Raw genomic sequence first — 20,707 nt, 5'->3', positions numbered from 1 at the left:
CTATATTTACACTAACCCCTAAGGTGTTTCATGCATTTTAAGTCAGGAATTTGATTATGTAACGGTATTAAAAAATCTATTGGATGATCCTGATAAATGATAAACTAACCATACATTGATTTGACCAAGGAACAAATGAAATCTTTGAGACCTTTTTAGTAAAACCTTAACATTTTTGGTTAGAAACTGAATGGAGTTTAAAAATGGTAATAGAGTAGAGGCGCGCTATACCAGTACATGCATTTGGGTGAAGAGCTGTTCATCTGGCAGCTCTATAACAGTGCTAAATACACTGGCTTCCTATTCTGTGTGAAATAGGATTTCATGCCCCACCTCATCTGAACTTCGTTTTGGTAATGCAGTCTATCTGTCATGGCAACCCGCATTGTTTTGCTGATGCCGGCTTCATGAGCAGACACTGGACCAATAGGGGTCAGTGAGAATAATGAATAACAGAATTAACTGTGTGCTGTCCAGGGAAGTAACGGTACATGTCAAGTTTTAGGTCTATTTATTGGTTAATGGAGGAGCTATAAACTGATCCTAATATTAACAATTATCATAAAAATAATACTATACTGGTGTTAGTAATAAATAATAATTATTTTTAAATATTGAAATAAATAGTAACTATCTTCTTGTTAAATGCTATATGTGGAGTAACCAGAAACCTAGATACTGTGTTACCCTGACCAAATATATGCCCTATTTTTAAGTGATCTGACCAGATCGCTTAGAAATTAAGTACACTTCACCCTGTTTGTACAGCCCATAGCTCCCATTGCCCCATGTGTATTGGGCTTCGGGCAGTATGTGTAGGAAAATAAATGAGATTGGGCTCTTTCTTTAGAGCTTGTTGCCTGTAGCTGCAGGCCCTATACAGTAGCATCTGAATAAAGCAGCTGGGCATGCTACAGTAGCCTTGCGAAGATGAATGGCTTTCCTTTTCTGTAATGGAAATGAAAGTGCTGTTTACACATACCTCACATAAGGGGTGTACACACGGGGAGATTTTGACTAATGGACAATTTTGACTAAATCATTTTGGGAGAGATTTTGTCTAGATGCACTGGAGATTTTGACTAAGAGATTTTGTCTAAGCAAAATTGCCTTGTCTGCACAGTCAATCTATACTAAGCAATCTCTGCTACACAATATTGACTTAAGGCCCGTACACACTGGGCGACTTTGAGCTGAAAGTCGCTCAAAACAGCAGGTTTGAGCGGCTTTCAGCTCAAAGCTGCCCAGTGTGTATGGACCTTAACCCCTTCCCGACATTTGACGTATATATACGTCATGGTCGGGAAGTACTTCCCGACACATGACGTATATATACGTCATGACTTTAAATTGCCACCCCGTCTCGAGACGAGGTGGCAGAGGGACAATGTCTGCTGTCCCTGACAGCAGACATCCTCCCTCATTGCCCAGGGGGGGCAGCGATGCCTCCCGTCTTGGGCGATCGCTGCTATTGGCTGTTAAAAAGTGAATAGCCAAAAGTAGCGTTGAAGTGTAAAATTTAGACTCTGCTGTCCCCTAGCGTCCAAAAAAAATAAAGGCGGTTTAAATAATGATTTAAAAATAAAGAATAGATATGGTCTTTGTTAGTTATTAACTATTTTGAGTGATATGATTATTTGTCTCACAAGCAGAAAATGGAACATTTTGCAAATAGCAAAATGTTCCATTTTTTCACGACACTTTGGTATTTCCCCCCCCCCAAAAAAAACTGTATCGACCAAATTTCACCACTAATTTAAAGTACAATGTGTCACGGGAAAACAATCTCAAAATCACTGGGATAAGTAAAAGCAAAAAAAAAGTTATACCCACTTAAGTGATACATGCCAGATTTGAAAAAAATGGCTCTGTCAGGAAGGCAAAAACTGGCTGCGTCAGGAAGGGGTTAAGCAAGAGAAAAATAGGGAGATTTTGGCTAACCTTCTAGAAGAGGGGTGGCCATTATGTCGATCACGATCTACCGGTCCATCCCGGACCTTCCGCCGGTAGATTGCGATCATTTCCTTAAGTATTGAACCTGCTGAAGCCTCTAGTCTTCTGGCTTCAGCGGTCCGGGATACAAAAGTCCGGCCACCCTTTTTCTAGGAGATATTGACTATCTAGTCAAAATATCCTGCTAAAAGTTCTCCATGTGTACACCCCTATAGCCTGCGTGAAGGAAACAGCAGAGGAGACCTGCTTACACCACTATGGCCTTGGATGCTCTGCAATATAAATCCTGGTTCAAAAAGGTCCTTTTCATTCTCCCATGTAAGCTTCTATCCGAGTGTGCGAGGCTTTCTCCATCATGTTTAACTTTATTTTTTTTTTAAGAGAAATAACAATGCAAGAAGGTGTTATGTGAGATTATATTATAGCATTTATTATACAATATTTCTGAAGAGCTGCCATTTATGCAGTGTTGTGCTTACCATATCCTGTTACTGGTCCATTAGGCATTAACATTTTGGTTAGGGGACCATGCATTGGAGGACTGTAATGTTGGAGAGGTTTGAAGTTGATGTGGGATCGGGAGGAGGGGGGGAGGGTGTCTGGGGTATAGAAGCATGTGCTAGTACTGTATATTGGAGCAAATGGGCAGTTGACATGGGGGGTTGGGGGAGGAGTTACAGTAAAATTTTGACTGGTGTATATTTATTACTCCAAAGACCTTCCCTCTGCTCCAAGGCTGATCCCACTGCTATGCTGGCACAAAAATGTGACCTGGGGTGTTTGCCATTACGTTCCTTGACGTACATTATTTTTAATGATCTAATACAAATTTAAACCTGAAAATCGCTGCATGGCCAGTGAAATTTCTTTTAAAAAGATGATCTAATAAAATGGAGCTACCTTTTTTTATTAGTCAAATGGAGTACAGAAAAAAATAGATAGATAAATAGAAAAACTTTTTATGAGTGATGGATGTCCATGGAGACAGGAATATATCTAAAGCGCCAGGAGATTGCGGGCGATATTCAATAGATTTTTATCCCCCCACTCTGTCTGCACTCAAAGTAATAATTGCGCAAAGAAAAGTCCCATTTGCACACTCATTCGGGTGACGCATCTAAAATGCCAACACAAGGGGATTCTGAAATCTCCTGAGGCTCCAAGAATGGCCGATATGCTATTTATTACTTGGCGTACCGCAGACTATCCTATTGGCCCCGTGCGCTGGCTTATCATGAATTTTATTTCATATGCCTCCAGCAGGCAAAGCAAACTCCCTGGAAGCAGCCCTGCATTTACACGTGTCAGCTGAAAACACATAGGTTTCGCAGAATGTGTTTTTGAGAGAAAATTTTGCTTTTTATTGGGTGATCTAATTGGATAGCGTGATTTAACCCCTTGAGTGGTGTGTTTTGCTGGGGCAGGACAACCCTACCACAGTAGGTTTGTCCTGCCCCAGCAAAACCCACTACAGATCTTAAGATGCCGCCGCCGCCCCCCCCCCCTCACCTTCACTCTGACGTGGTACGCCGGAGCTCCCCTGACAGGCAGCAGGCGGTGGTGATGTTTCCCCAGCGGCTCGGGAGGACTCGGGTGCCTGAACTCTCCCGAGTCCCCCCCAAACTGCCCCGCCTACGTCACTACAGAAGGATGATTGCCGGCGGGGGAGCTCCGGTGTGCGATCGCCGGGTATGCCGGAGCAGAGGGACCCTGAGGGAACAGCAGGAGGGGTGGGGGGGGACCCCTAAAGGTAGTGCGCCAGTGGTGCTCCTATGGAGGCACCACTGGCACGAAGCTACTACATAGTGGTATGCCCGAAAATTTCTGGGCATACCACTTAAGTGGTAAAGATATACATTTTTTTTTTTCCGCTTCCGATGTTTTATCAGCAATTGAATACCCCATATGTGTTCTAGATGAGCAGCTCCTGGCCATCCATATATTTTATCTGCACCCCATCTGGCAATGATAGCAACATTATATATTATCTTCTTAATTTGTATCTACTAATTTTCTATGGGTAAACTCATGTGTTCTCAATAGGTGTTTAAACGCCATTTCTTCCTTCATCTTATAAAACTGTGAACGTCCCCTGCAAAGTATATGGCCCTTCTAACACCTCACTGCAGCTGTGTATCATCCTGTCACTCCAGGCATTCTTTCCCATGTGCTTTCACCTAGGTTTTATAAGACTTTTGTTAATGCGCTTCAAAACTTGCCTACGGCATAGTGTAAATTCACAGAGCCTGATTATGTGTTGCATGCAAATTCTAATGTGGCCACATCACATGCATTGTGCGGTTGCATGTGTATCACTGTGTGCATTATTATGCTTCTCAATATTTCGCACGCCGGGTTTGTTCATTCACCTTGCATGCAACTGATGTTTTGCATAAACATCCATTCGCATGCCAGTGGGAACCTCCCCCATCTTTTGATGGTCGGTGACCATTGTCTGATGGTGAAGGCGCACACATATGAAAGGGTGGTCTAGAACACTCGTACATATGCGTGTAGAATTCCAGGGAATTGGGCGGGCAGCTGACATCCGGTTATGTCAGTAAATAGCACTGGTATGTATGTTTTTGTGACATGCATAGCAACTGACCTTACATTGATCCACTTTAGGGCAACGCACACTGAAAGTGTGACCTTTTTGCAGATCTGATTTAATAGGTCAATGAGGTCAATGTTCTGTTTCCACAAATGAAGTCTGATTTCTTTTTACTGTAATTGCAATTACTAATATCTTGTGTAAAAATCAAGAAATGTAGTCCAATAACACCACCATTGGTTTATTCAGCGATTGTGGCATCTGCAATATTATTATTAGAAATAATGGATAGTTTTGGAGTAGGCGGTGTTAAAGATTCATTAGATAACAATGGCTATTGTCTGGCCAAAGGCTAACTGTCTTACTAAATAGAATATAATTTCCACTTTTAATTGTGATTTTTTTTTTCTTTGCTACAGTTGTACAATGAAGGCCATGAAGGTGCTACATGTCTTGCCTGCTTTGATGCTATTTTCCTTATGTCGGGCACATACCGACTTCTTCACTTCAATCGGTAAGCCCCCTTTCTATTTCCTGTACATACTTTGTATTGTATTGTTAGAGCTTTTTACCTTGTATAATACTGAAGCCATGCACTTATCCGGAACAACACTCCATAATACATTTTGAAATCGAATTATCAGCCATAAAAAAAATCTATTTCAAAATGAGAGTAAAATAGAGCTGAAATGACTCACTGTATATCCGCAGCACAGATTGCCTTCTTGGACAGCGGAAGTTGTGTGTTTTAACCCTTTGAGTGCCAACGTCTCTGTGAGAGATGCGCAAAATATTGGCTAAAAGGCCATCTTCCCTCACATTTGTTATATAAATAAAAAAAGATTATGGGTGAGATTTAGTAGGATGAGAGATTTGGTGAGAAATCTCCAGATTTTTTTTAATAAAGCGTCAATCATTTACACTGCAAAACCAGTTTGATTTTGCAGTGTAAATGATTGCCGCTTTAAAGAATCTAGAGATTTCTCACCAAATCGCTCACTTTCTGAAACGCTCATCCTATTAAATCTCACCCCATATTTCCAATATAAGGTAAACATTACAGGTCATTATGCTTGCCAATTTTCACACCAATTTTGACAAATTCACATGGCACTCAAAAGGTTAAGCTCTGTAAACACTATACAATTATTTCTTTAAGATATCTTTAAAAAAAAAAAGTAGAGTGTATGACCAATATCGTTAACGATGCATGCTACCATGCCTCGATAAAGACCCCCTCTTTGACTGTAAATGCAGGTCAATTTTAGCTATGCCAACAATGACCTGCACGTTCAGCAGGGTCACGGTGACGTTACTGAACGATACTTGTAACAAGATTCAGGGCCTTATTCTAGTTCAGTCTTTCTGACAAAATCCTTCTTAGATGGACAGAACCATGAGCACTGCGGGCCGGCAGATGTAAAATGTGCAGAGAGAATAAGATTTGGGTGAGTTATTTTGTTTCTGTGCAGGGTAAATGCTGGCTGCTTTATTTTTCCACTGCAATATAGATCTCACTTTGAAGTAAAACCGCACCCAAATCTAATTTTCTCTGCACAAGTAACATCTGCCCCACCTGCAGTGCACATGGTTTTGTCCATCTAAGAAGAATTTGTCGCCTAGTGTGTATGGGGCTCTATAGTAAAATGCTATTTAATCCTTTCTAATTACAAATGCAAATACAGGACTCTCTCAAATATAGACCACTGGTTAAAAGTTGTATAACGGCCTTACTGTAGATTTCATAAAAGCCTTTAAAAAAACAAAATATACAAGTAATGGGTTAATACTTACAGCTGTTTTTCTGTAGTGAAAAAATAAGATTGGCTGCGACATGGTGCTCCGCCAGTGAACTACTGAAACTGGAAGAAGGTCTGATTAATCTAAATTTGAAACTCCTGGTTCATCATGCAGGGTTTTTGCAGTGGCAGGATTTCTAGAGGGGGTTTCCAAATGCAGTCCACAATTTCCCACTATCCGCTTATTCAGACTTGATTGTAAAGCACATTTTTCTCAAATGCACAAAACCATGTTGCACTGCAGGGTGGGGCACATGTAACATGTGCAGAGAGTTAGATTTGGGGGAGTTATTTTGATTATGTGCAGAGTACTGGCTGCATTATTTTTACATTGCAATTTTTACATTTCACTTTGAACACACCTCATTCAAATCTAAAGCTGGCCATACACCTACAGATCTGATCTGGCTGGACAGAACGAAAATCTGGTTACGGATGAGCGCAAATGACAATTGACAATTTGCTTGGAAATGATGGAAAACTGACAAACTGTCATTCAGATATTACCAGGTTTTGGTTCCAACCAACCAGATCCAACCAACAATCTTTAGGTGTATGGCCAGCTTAACACTCTGCACATGTTACATTTACCTCACCCGCAGTGCAGCATGGTTTTGTCCATTTTTGTGCTACGCGATCAGGTCTTTATAAGTCACAAATGCGTGAGTCCGGGGGAGCGGTAGAAGAACCTAATAACGACACTGGACATTAGTGTAAACATTGGTCTTTTTGGTTATGCCGATATTAGTTTGACAATCAATAGGTCGACATGCATAAGGTTGACATTGAAAAGGTCGACATGAGTTTTTCATATTCCATTTAGTTGTTTTATTAATAACTGACTTGTTAATACTTTACCATCCCAAAGGAGCGCAGGGAGGCACCATGGCGAGTGCTGTGAACAATGTGAGGGGACGCAGTACACTAATACGGTGTCCATATTGACCTAATTTACAGGGGTGTATGTACTAAGCAGAAGCTTGTAAAGGCTGCTGGTTGATGGTATGTTTTACCCCTTAATTAAAAAGTGCAAAATACACATTTTGGTTATTTTAAAGAACTTATCCCTTTTAATCTATGTGTTTTTAAACATGCAGTAAAGATGGCTTTTACAAGCCACCACTTGGTAAATAAACCCCTATGACACAAACTGTTATACATAGAGGAGCAAGAGATGGTCTGTGGCTCTTTTGCTGAATCCCAAGGGGGCCACTTGTATAGAGTGACTGGCACTCTTAACCAAAAGGTCTGCCACTCTCTTTGTGTAGCACCATGCAGTACCCTATGGTCTGCTCTTAGTTGATCAAGGTTTCATCCTACAGCAAGATAATGACTCAAAACAAACCTTCAGGCTAGATGCAAAATATATAAAGTCAACCTGTATGGTGCTCGTCACAATTGTCTATGAAAAACAGTCTTTAGAATAGTAGTGGTATTCCCCAATGTTTTGAGGTTCCTATTAGATATTCAGAACTACCCAGAGCAGAGGGGGCCCCCTCCTCTCTGTCAGTCACATGTGTAGTATACATTTATCACCTCTGGTTGGCATATAGGGGCCCTTACAAACTTTTGCTATGGGACCTAAAGATAACGGTATACGGTCCCTGGTTGACAATCTAAAGATCATGATTTCAAAAAGAAAACTATTTCGCTCCTACTTTAGTATCCAAGTGGGCATAGAGTTAGTGTGGCGAGCACACTGAGGCACTCTGACCGATGCATGGCGAGCCATTCAAAGCGACACAGTATACGTATATGGTGTCCGTGTTGACATAGACATACAAAAATATTGATGAACTGGTTTCGACAGTGTATATTTTGACATTCTGTCACTGTTGACCTAGGATATGTCGACCATTCTTAGCTGTCGACCGTTAGACTGACGACCTAAACATTGTCTATCATCTATACCTAAACCCAGATATAGGTTAAGGGATGGTTATTGCGCTCAACCTGTGATTTGAGGCGCTGCCAAATAAAGGGGGATTCCCCAGCCCCCTAGGATATACTAAAATACTGTGCAATTTGGCGCTGCCTACCTGAAAGGTAATGCTAGTCAAAATTAGATATATGGAAAGAAAGTGTAAAGAAACGTATTAATCCTTTAAGAGGTTTATTGGTGTGCAAGATAAAATAATGCAGTATAACAACGTTTGCCAACCAAGCAGTTGCTGCAAGTCTGGTGATGTTTTAGCAAACTGAATGGCAGGGAGGGATGAGATGTTACTGCGGGGATAGTGGGGGATATAGCCCCTGTGATAATGTCTCACAGGGAACTGGGTGGGTGAGGGGTGGAGGGCAGTATACAAGCCGTACAAGTAGGTACTTGGATGGTAAGTTCAGGCTATAACTGTCCGTGGGGGGATGTAGGCATAACAATGAAAACAAAGTTCCGCGAAAGCAGTCAGTAGGTGAGGTCAAGGTGAGACGGTGAGTGTCACCGGGTGTTGGCGTCCCAAACCACCCGGTGATACACTAACCTCTTACCCGATACCTGGTCTCGTAGGTCCCTCGCCGGAGATCTGGCTGCAGACTTGTGCGGGCAGGCGGCAGTAGTAGCACACTGCTCCACGGCGTCTTCCGTCACTTCCGGGTTCGGCTGCTAAGCTTGCGCCCGGGGTGTCAGGATCAGCCGGAGCTGTGTGATCTCAACTCCTGTAGTGGAGGAGATTTGAAGTCGATGTGTCTGCGTGTATATGTGTCTGCGTGACTAGCATTACCTTTCAGGTAGGCAGCGCCAAATTGCACAGTATTTTAGTAAACCCAGATATGTAGTTATGCCCCAGGGTTCTTACATCAGGGGCTTAACTACCAGAGGCAATGGAGTCTCCTGCCTTCAATCCGTGAAGGGGCACCTGGATGTACAGCAACGCCTGTGTGGTTTATAGCGGGATCCGAATGTGTGTCTGGTACTCTTCCAACAGAGTTCTGCTGAGCACCTGCTGCTGCTGCATAGTCAGTTGACTTCCATCTCAGGAGCTCCCACCTGAGATCCCACCTGGTACCGCTCAGCCTGTATTTCAGAAAGTAATGGTACACCTGCCACTGCTCCTGGACTGTTAAATTGGACTCTCCATTTAATGCTGATTCTACATGCTGCAGATGGCTAAATCTAAGTCAGTCTTTTTTAAGGGGGGCACCAAACATCAAGTTGCCTCTTAACAACTGGGATGAAGTTACGCATCTGTCTTGTGTCCAGTATAAAGTAAATGAGTCTTTTAAGAAACTTGCTGAAGTTCACCTCTCATTCAATAAAAGTCACTCAGTGCAAAGAAGCTAGTACTCACTCCAAATGTAGGGTACTAGTTATATTCATTATACACCAATGCGTTTTAAAGCTTTTTTTTCAAGCTGTTACTAATAACGTGAATGTGCAGGTGATCGCCAGACACATCATAAATAATAAAATAAAGAAGGAATTTTTTTCTTTACCAATGGTTTGTTGTAAATATGGTGTCCATGAACTATACTGTGAAGTCTTCCATGGATTTAATGAGGTTCCTCTCCCACTGGATCGGGGTACTTTGTGCCACCATCTTGTTTTTCCTCATGTGACCTAGCACAAGCCAGTCCACATTCTGTGTTGTTCAGCTGGCATCCAATCTCTCTCTCTCTCTCTCTCTCTCTCTCTCTGTCTCTGTCTCTGTCTCTGTCTCTGTCTCTGTCTCTGTCTCTGTCTCTGTCTCTCGTCTCTCTCTCTCTCTCTCTCTCGTCTCTCTCTCTCTCTCTCTCGTCTCTCTCTCTCTCTCTCGTCTCTCTCTCTCGTCTCTCTCGTCTCTCTCGTCTCTCTCGTCTCTCTCGTCTCTCTCTCTCTCTCTCTCTCTCTCGTCTCTCTCTCTCTCGTCAGGGTGGGATCCGGACAACGTGTCTACAGCAAACAGGTAGACAACCATTAGGTCAACAAGCATAAAGGTTGACACAAGCATTAGGTCGACAGTCAAACGGTCGACATGGGTTTTTTTTTTTGAGCTGACAAGCGGTATTTCATGCCCTACCATCCACTAGGACGTGGTGGGAGAATAAAATAGTGTGCCGAGCATAGCGAGGCACCGTGCCCAAAGCACTGCGAGGGGATGCTGTCCACTTTAAACGTCCATGTCGACACTGACGACATTCAGGTGAAAAACCCCATGTCAATCTTTGACTCACCTTTTTGCTGTAGGCCCCTTGTCCCAGTTCAGTCAGTGGTGCACTACACTACTGGGAGCTGGGCTTCGGAAGCTCCCAGATGTCTTTTACAGATTTATTTTAGTTTAGTTGGTTGCAATCTACCGGTAGATCACGATCAATGTTTTGGCAAGTTCTGGTTAAGAATGACTTCAGTCTCAAGGCATTCACATTTGACTGTATGATTATTATGATTATCAGAAGATCTAAATTTCAATTCTGCAGTTGTTGTGTTTTTTTTTTTCTATTCTTTACCCCACTCCTTCTTCTCTCTTCTTCTTCTTTTTTTTTTTTTTTTTTTTAAGTAACCGGTACAAGTTTTCCTGTACTTCAACACTAGCTAATCTACTGTAGCCTTCATCTACTTAGAGACCACTTTTTTGGCTAATTAGCATTTCTAAAGGAATGATAGCTTAGCCTTTTTTTCGTGCTGCAAATATAAACTGCTAGGGTGCTCCAGATTTTATCCACACATCCTTTTAAATATGAAATATCAGCCAGAATGTATTTGTGGTGTTAATGATTTTTCGGTAATTTGTATTCTAGGTCACATGACTGACTTGCTCCATACTGAGAAGGATCTAGTGACGTCACTAAAAGAGTATATAAAAGCAGAAGAGATGAAGCTAGAACAGATTAAAAAGTGAGTTTTATACTTTTGCCTTGCCTATTTCATCCAGTGTGAAAAGGTTTTGTGGCCCCAAGATTGTGAACATTGCTCAAAGAACATAGGCCCTTATTCGGATCTGATTTGTTCTCAAAATGGGTAAAACCATGTGCACTGCAGGTGGGGCAGATGTAACATGTTATTATTTTGTTTCTGTGCAGGGTAAATACTGGCTGCATTATTTTTACACTGCACTGCAATTCAGATTTCAGTTTCAACACACCCCACCCAAATTTAACTCTTTCTATACATGTTCCATCTGCCCCACCTGCAGTGCACATGGGTTTTGCCCATTTTGAGAACAAATTTGTTCTGCTATCCGATCCGAATAAGGGCCGTAGTCTGTGTGAGGGAGAATAATAACACATTTTGATATTACATTCTAATTGTTCAGGCCAGTATAGGAAGTAATTCAGGGTCAATTTATGGGCTTGTCTATGTCACGTAAAGAGCAAGTGTTGTAAAAGCTTAGCGGCTGAGCAGGATGAAAGATTATTCCAAGAAATGGTTGCAACACTAGAGACAATATGAATGAGCGTGGAGGGTACATTTGAAAGCAATATTCATGATTAAACACTGCAGCAAATAGATTAGCAAGATTTGATTGCCGTTAGAACTTTACAGTGTGGCAGAGTCAGCATTCCCCCACATGAAAGTAATGTGGAGGATCCAGACCAGGTTTTGTTAGTAGTAGCAGAATCCCAGGTGTAATCAGCAGCACCTGGGATGTCCTGATTTAAGGCTTCCCATGGCAGAGTCTCCTTGCTCTCAATGGTGGTCTATCTACCCGAGTGATAGGCTGGGGGTGTGGGTTAGACTGGGGACCATTGGAGCCTTTTAGGAGTTTGCTATGCCTGTATGCTATTGCCTGTGATACCAATTGTGTTATGAATGTCACCTGCTATGCTGTATCTGCGGATGAGAATAAACTACCAAGTCGTCATCTGAGACACTGTGTGTGTAGGTCCACCACATGCAATTGTGACAAAGATCACAGACACCCCTCTTGGTCACTGTACATAAGACAGAATGGACAAAACAATGTGCATTGCTGGTAGGGCAATGGACATGTGCATAGCGTTATGTCCGTGCATGTGCATAGCGTTATGTGCGTTAACCCATAGAGAGTTTAATAGGGTGTGAGTATCAGAAAGTGGGAGATTTTGGGAGTTTTCCCATCTTTTTTTTATAGCGGCAATCATTTACACTGAAAACTGAAGTTTTCCCTTTCTATCACATTGCAAAATCTACCTTGTTTTATATGTGTAACTGATTGGCGCTTTAAAAATATGGGAAAACTCTCCCAAAATCTCTCACTTTCTGATTCTCACACACTATTATACTTGTCCCAGTCTTCAGCACAGATCCACCTTGATTTGGATGAATATTTGAATGAACCATAATAACTGACAAATGACCATAATTCAGTGCCCTGACAATCCTAAATCAATGAAGTAAAATAACTGACAGAAATGGAGATAATAACTGAAACAAAAATATTGTGTAAGCAAAAGGATTTGAATAGCAACTTTACTAATAGAAGGAAAGCTTAAAACCCATCTTGCAAAATAAAACTGAACAGTAATAAAATCTGAGGATTAGGGCTACTGGCGAGGGAGTGGTTCATTAAGTAGATAATGTCTAGGTCGACGGTGACAAAGTTAACACAAGCCAAGGTTGACATTTAAAAGTTTGACATGAGTTTTTTACATTTTTTTTGTGTGTGTCAATGCCGACACTTGTGCATTAGGACCTCAAATGAGTGCACCATGTCCCCTTGCATGGCTGGCTTTGCTAGCCATGCTTTCTGATCATGCTCCTCGCTCCACTACCATTTGCTTCTGGCATACGTTACCATCTATGTGGACTACAGTCTGAAACGGTATCCCCAAAAACTCAAATCTACCTTTTGACCATGTCAACATATGCAAGTAGACCTATTAACTGTCAGGTAGACCTTATCGACCTAGCATCTGGATCACTGCTGGGGACACTCAAAAAATCTACACTGGCCAACCACCTCAGTGTGTTGCACAAGCTGCTAGTTATTTTTAAAATGCAGACCATTCTATCCAAATTATTGATAATTTAATAAATTCAATATTGAAATCTGAGCAACGCAAGGTACTTTAGTGTATTAATGTGTACAATATTTGTAGTATAGGTCAGTGATTCCTAAACAGTGTGCCTAGCCACAGTAAAACACATGCAGGAGTACCTCATATTGGTGGTCCAGAACCAAAATAAATTATTTATTGTCAAAGTAATAGGCAGTGGCTAAAGCGGGTGGCTGCCAATCATAAAATATTGGACACCATAAATCACAACCACTACACAACTGAACCTAAAGGTGACATTTGAGCACAATTTAATTACCGTTATATATATGTGTGTGTGTGTGTGTGTGTTTATTTTTTAATTTATCAAAAAAGTTTGGACTAGGGCTTGAAAAAAGACTGATACTCTAGGCGCAGTGATTCAGATTGGGAACCATGGATATAGGTGATGTGCATTCCAACAGACAGCGCTTAGAACCAATTATCTTTTATATTCTTCTATTGACGTGATATACAGTTTACTCATTAGCAAAATTGTAGGGTGTATATGCTTGTTCTGGCCTCAAGTAAATTACTTTGTAAAGTCTTAACGGTTGCTGGTTGTTCCAGTGTGTACCCAGCTATAAAATGTTGACACTGTTAAAATCCTTTATATAACATAACTTCCACATTTTGTGGGCGACACTTTTACTGCCAACAGCATTACTGTCAGACCACACCAAACTCCAAGAGAAAGTGTTACTTTCAGTAAATTTTCACACATCAGGGGGCATTTGTTAATTCTTTACCATCGCATATCCGTACAGAGAAAATAAAGTATCCCAGCTACAAAGCTTCTGTTATTTCATCACAATTGCCATGTGTTTATTTCCCACAAGATCTTGGCAGCTTATGCAATGTATTCTTCCCTTTAAAGAAACTGAAAGCGCTGAAAAAATGGGTGTGTTATATTTTATTGGCATGTTAGACATGCTTGGCATGTTAGACATTGACCATACAGACAATGATCATATCTACAAATATAACACATTGATCTGATTAGAATGTTGACTGGGGCCCATGGCTGCTGTGCACCGTAGCCTGGCATATGCAGAACCCCCGCAGCCATCATATCACGACATCGCTGAGACCCACCCTGAAAACGCCTGGGCACGCATGTTTTCTTTATTTCAGACCCAGATGGAAAACTGCAGGTTTCCACCCCCAAATTCCAGCTTCCGGTCAGTCAAACTGCAAGGGTATTGCATATATGATCCATGCACGTTTTCTGTCAATTTTGAGAATCAGCCGATTAGCGATCCATGCTGAATTACTACAGCATGTTGGTCTATCAATTACTGTACATAGGTTTATGTGCCCTGCTTGTACAAAATATTAATTTGACTCAAGAAATTATTTCATTTTGTGGTCTGTAAATATTGGAACTAGATAATCTGTTTGTTTTATTAATGCATATTTAATGCAATGCAACGTTTAGTGAAGCTTATCAATTCAAGACCGGTTAAAATGCTCACATTTGTTTCTTCATGTAAGCAGCCAACTTGGGACAGATCCAGCTATTCCATGGGCCTGATTAAGGTTTGTTAGGAAACAAAAAAAGCAAATGGGCAAAACCATGTTGCACTGGATTGTTCCAGATATGGTTTGTTCTAGACACAAAATTACTTGCTTTTTTGCTTCACTGAATCAGTATGTTACTGAAAGGAACCATTCTAAAACGTGTTTACCCCAAGAGAACAGTAGGTGGGCAAGGTTAACCGAACACCGTCACGAATACCGAATAGAAATCATACAAATTAGTTTTCCATAAAAATTCCTTGGTAGAAAGGATTGACACTTCAGCATAGGGCTGAGAATATGGTGAGTTAAAATGTAAACGTAAATGATTAACACCTCACCTCTGTTTTAAGGATGATGTGCTGGTTGATTTTTGTGATCTGAATGAGCAGTTGAGGCTCTGATCTCTAAAGTGACCTTCCTTTTTTGTTCTCAGGTGGGCTGACGCATTTGAGGCAGTGTCAGAAATTGCTGTGAAGGACCCGGAGGGATTCCTGGGTCACCCAGTCAATGCTTTCAAATTAATGAAGAGGCTCAACACAGAATGGCTAGAAGTCGAGAATCTGGTGCTCAAGGATATGTCAGATGGTAAATATATCCACATGCCGCTGGGCAAAATATTTACATGCAGTTTGTGTATGTAATTAATAATTGTGCTATATACATCTTATCATGGATATGGAGAACACCTCTTTGTATACATTACTATTATATGAACTGTTACGCTTTTGGTATCTTTACATCTCATTGTGTGGAATTGAAATTCATTTGTTTAGGTGCTATTGGCAAAATCCACACAAATTCATAACCCAAGCATTGACTTGACTGCAAACTACAAAATGACCGGCAATCAAATAACTAGTAAAAGCCAGGATTTAAGGATATTTCTGTGTGAAAGCTGTAGATAAAACTGTTTTCAAAAACTTTTTTCTTGGCCTCCTACAAATTAATCTAAGCTTTTTTTCAAGATTTTGTTTTTATTTTTATCTTTTACACATCCTCCCAAACTCGTCAGTTATAGATACCCTGTTTGGTCACTTTTCTATCACTCTTTCTTTTGGAGATGGCCCATACTGAACAAATTGTTCTATATTATATTTATTTTGAATTAATAGCCCACGTCATGATAAACCTCTTGCTTGAAAGTCTTGAAAATTAATTCACTAACTCTAGGACCCTCTTTAGACAACATATCACATTTTATTCAGGATCCATTATAGGCCATCATTTTATTTTTTTATAAAAACCACCAGTAGTTTGTTTATTTATAAGGCGCCACAAGGTGTCCACAGCGCCGTACATAGCAAACAAAAAAAACAAACTACAAGGTAACGTACAGGGTGTGTTGATAAAATACAGCATAAATAGGGGTATAGCTAAAATCAGCATCAGTTCTAAAGTAGGTGTAGAAATTGTCGAGGAGACTGAAGATGAAGTAGAGGAAGGGAAGAACAGGGCAGGAGCGCTGGTGAGGTAAAGAGGTAGGGTGAGTATGTGAGGAAGTAGGGCCCTACTCATAAGAGTTAACAGACTAAAAGGAGGTGGGTGGACGAACGAAAAACAATAGGGTAAGTAGGAACGGATGGGAATGGATGGAGGGGTAGGGTAGGCAGGATAGGAGGAGCGAAAGAGGTTCAGAGGAGGAGGGATAGGCTAGTCGGAAGAAGTGGATTTTGAGGGAGCGCTTGAAGGAGGTAAGGGAATCAGAAAGCCTGATCGGTGGCGGGAGGTTGTTCCAGTGCAGGGGGGGGCAGCGAGAGAGAAGTCTTGGACATGGGAGTGGGAGGAGGTGATTAGGTGAGAGGTCAGGCGGCGGTCAACGGTTGAGCGAAGAGGAGGGGAGGGAGTGTGGATGGAGATCAGTGGAGGAGGAGGAGAGAGCCTTGTAGGTGGTGGTGAGGAGTTTAAAGAGAACTCTGAAAGGAAGGGGGAGCCAGTGAAGAGATAGACAGAGGGTAAAACGCTCTGATTTTGCTTATCACATTGATCATAAATAAGTTGATTTTGATTCTGGACCACCATCCTGTATCCCTTGCTGTCTGCATCCAGGTTGAAAACCACTATTCTGAGTTGGTTACAGACGTAAAATGCAATCTGCATACTGTAGTTCGCAAATGCACTCTCTCCTCTCTCCTCATTCAAGTGAAAGGAAGCAGATGTACCAGTTGCAGAAGGAGTGGGCTGACTGAGTGCCAATTCACGATGCATGCCCCTTACAGTGAATGGCCTGAGAGTGCAGATACCCAAGTTGCTTTGTAACATTTCTTTTATTTTTCTCTGTACAAAATCTATTCAATACTATCGTTTGCTTGCGTGGATGTCTGTTATTGCTCAGCGGAACAAGAACAAACACAGGCCGAGTATAAAGTGTCTGTGGATTTTTCTTTACACTTTATTTATTTCTCCTCGTCCTGATGTCACATCAAAATAATACAGTACATACCTCCCAGACAACAAAAAAATAAATCCAAATGTATTTTTTTAATTCATAAACTGTCCGTAGAAGTGTATGTCTTTTAATGAAATCCTTAGTTTTATTTATGTGTCCTTTTTAGATCATTGCGGGCTAAATGTCACAGCATTTTGTACTGGAACCGTATACATGCTCCTGCTAGACTATAGCTTACATGTAGTAGCAGGCAGCGTTGTTCTCACTACCTGATCCTAGAAGGAGCTGGCACAGGGTAGTCAGCATTAGTAGCTGGAACATGCTGTACTTTAGCATGGGGAAGGTGGTGGGGTCAGGATGCACGCTCCTACTAATAGTTTAATGACTGCAGGAGGCTGCACTATGTGGCAGTACCACAGTATGCTGCCTCATGCAGCAACCATATATAAAGATGGGCTGCCTTCCCAAACAGTAGTAAATATACTGTATATAATCATACAACAATGGCCATCCCTGTTTAATGTGTTTTTGTTTTTAAGCAACTATTTGTTTTTGTTTTAAGGATTCATCTCCAACCTTACTATCCAACGTCAGTATTTCCCCAATGATGAAGACCAGAAGGGAGCAGCTAAGGCTTTGCTCCGGCTACAGGATACGTATAACTTAGACACAGAGCTAATCTCCAAGGGAGGCCTGCCAGGTAATGATGTGTTTATTGCTTTGCCTTTCATTAACCTTGCTGTATGGGGAATCTCCTATATAGGTCACCTAAAATGCATGTTATTAATTTAAAACTAATCACCTCCCTTGTTTAGTTGATAACTTCTATGCTGTACCATCTGGTTTTTGTGTGTATTATATATCATTCTTTCTGCTGCAAAGCTTTTCAGTTAATAAAGTACTGTACCTACAAAATTTTACCTTATCAGTATTTTATGCCACTGGCATTAGGTAAGGGATGGAGTTGTTTATAGGAGTTCCTAACTCTGATCTTCCATAGGTGTAACACACAAAACGGCAATGACTGCTGAAGACTGCTTTGACTTGGGCAAGGTCTCATACTCAGAAGCTGACTATTACCACACGGAGCTCTGGATGGAGCAAGCTCTGAATCAGCTGAATGCTGGAGAGGAATCTTCTTCTATTGACAAAGTCTTGGTTCTCGATTACCTCAGTTATTCCGTATACCAACAAGGAGACTTGGACAAAGCCTTGATGCTAACCAAAAAACTACTAGAGCTAGGTAAGCATCCACAATGTAAAGGTAATCTGTTGCATCTGTGTTCCTGGCACAGTACGTACTAGAATAGCAATTTCAAACTACTGTTTAAGCTGTGCTGGGGTCAGACGGTCTCGGCAGAAGGTTTGGAAGCACTTAACAAAATAAAGAGATGTATTTGGACTTTTATGTCAAAAATGCTTTTGAACATAAAGAACGGATTTGGTATAATTATTACTATAGAAGAGTTAAGCCCCATACACCCTAGACAAGATTGTAAAATATATCACTCAGACGGGCCGTTCTGAGTGATATCTATTACTATGTCGTCCAGTGTGTACATGCAATATCGTTAACGATGTGCACTCCTGCATATCGTTAACATCCCCCTCCCTCATCTGAACATGTACTGAGTTTTTTTGCTTAACGATGCTCCTTTGGCATCGGCAAGTATGTATGCACTTGCCGATGCTGGCTTCACGCTGATGCTGATATTGTTGGCAGCAGGGATTGGTAAGTGTTTATGGGCCTCTTTACAGTTTGATGCAAGCAAAAATGGTTTAATTGGGGCCCCGTGGCTGCAGTGTGGTTTCATAAGGGTAAAAATGGTTGTATTCTCATACAGCTCATATTTGTCAGATAATTTGGACTTGCATCGTTGGTGTAATGATTGACCAGTCTATTTTGAAGCTCCGCTCATCAATTAGAGGTAGTTTTGACACTTTTCCAATGAAATAAAGGGGTTTAGGACAGCATTATCTATCTTGTACATCATCATTTGAATTAAATATGTATTCTATAAGGTTACACCATGCGATCTGATTTATCTGTATATGAAGTTGTCCGTTTACTAGATACGGTTTGCAGTCAGGTTGTCAACAGTGACCGTTCATAATGTGGAGAGTTATGGTATCTACACCGCAAAAATGTCACTAGTTAGGGTTAGGTTTTATTGAAAGACTTTCCTTTAAATCCACAGTCACAATCCTGAACATGTCAAGGTTTGATTATTAATGCCATAGTTCTATACCGAAATCCCTAAAATGACCATTGTTTAATATTCCTGTGATTTCTTGAAAAGCCACAAAATTAGGTTAGTGGTTTTGAACTAAAGGCATTTAAAACGTGAATAGTTATATGCCTCAACTACACCACTACATTGTTGATGAGTGTCTTTGTGAAAGTTTCAAAATGTTACTTTCCTATTCTGTATTTCTCTTTAATCCAGCAGGGGCCACTGGAGTGTTAGCTACAATGGGTATAGATTGGTAGTCACTGGGAGCTGGAACTTTTATGAATTTCAATCTATATCCCTCTGACAAGCCAGTCTTAGATTAGAGCTCTCCTGAGCTGGTTGCTTTTTTCCTGGGCTCCTCCTGAGAGGCCTTTCTCCTTTGGTGGTTGGACTTTCACCACCTTCTGCAGGATGGAGACTCGATGTGTGGAATTGGACAAAGATGCAAGCCTGCTTGGCTGGAGTGTGGTGTCATGCATGGAGCACTTCCAAGGTTTCTGGGCTCCACAAGAGATGCGTTTACCAATAAATATCTTTAAGGTGAGAGAGATCCTTTTGGCTCTCCAACAGACTCATCTTCTTGGTGTGCACAATGCCACTACTGTGGCGTATATCTATCGCCAGGAAGGCACAAGAAGTCGCATAGCCATGTGAGACATTTTCAGGATCCAGGTGTGGGCGGAGTCCCATGCTTGCACTCTGTCGGCCATGTTCTTTACAGGGAATTGGGAGGTTGACTACCTCAGTCGGCAGGACGTGGATCCAGGGGAATGGTCTCTGCACCCTTATGTATTTCGGTTGTTTACTTGCAGGTGGGGTCTTCTCCAGTTCAAATTCATGGCCTCCAGGAACAATCACAAGCTTCCCTTGTATCTATCCAACTCTCCTGATCCTGACGCTGTGGCAGTGGATGTGCTTGTAGCTCCTTGGGAGTATTCGTTTCCTCTGTTGCCTCCTCTTCAGCGAATCAAGAGAACCACTCTGGGTTTTCTTGATAACTCCTGACTGGCAATGCAGGACTTGGTACTCCAGTCTCTGCCATCTGCTGGTGTATGAACCATGGCCCCTTCTTCGGAGGGAAAATTGGTTACAGCAGGGACCTTTTTAGTCTTTTCAATACTTAAAGCATCTTCATTTGACAGCGATGTTGGGTACTTGTTTCTTAGCAGGGCGCCCACTAAGCTATTTGCTTAGTGGGCTATTCTGCGTAGTGAAATCACATCACATGGCCCTTTTTTGTGATGTGAGATGTGATCTCAGTAGTTCTTATGGTAAAACACCACCACTCTCCACGTCATCCCGAAGCACGGCAGCGGAACGCATCCTCCGA

The 20,707-nt window shown here is 41.5% G+C and overlaps 1 protein-coding gene across 5 annotated transcripts in view; it reads left to right on the top strand.

Annotated features, from left to right (window-relative positions):
- Positions 1-20,707, top strand: part of P4HA1 (prolyl 4-hydroxylase subunit alpha 1) — a 68,478-nt gene that overhangs the window by 18,605 nt on the left and 29,166 nt on the right. For all 5 annotated transcript variants that reach the window (XM_083148453.1, XM_083148451.1, XM_083148452.1 and 2 more), the window contains exons 2-6: positions 4,927-5,021; positions 11,020-11,116; positions 15,191-15,342; positions 17,706-17,843; positions 18,144-18,386. In XM_083148453.1, the coding sequence (XP_083004579.1) occupies positions 4,934-5,021; positions 11,020-11,116; positions 15,191-15,342; positions 17,706-17,843; positions 18,144-18,386 (718 nt within the window). In that variant the 5' untranslated portion in view covers positions 4,927-4,933. The remainder of the gene's footprint in view (positions 1-4,926; positions 5,022-11,019; positions 11,117-15,190; positions 15,343-17,705; positions 17,844-18,143; positions 18,387-20,707) is intronic.

The sequence above is a fragment of the Crinia signifera genome, chromosome 6 (assembly GCF_055691185.1).
Source record: "Crinia signifera chromosome 6, ASM5569118v1, whole genome shotgun sequence".
NCBI lineage: Eukaryota > Metazoa > Chordata > Amphibia > Anura > Myobatrachidae > Crinia > Crinia signifera.
This window is presented reverse-complemented; position numbering and strand designations above follow the sequence as displayed.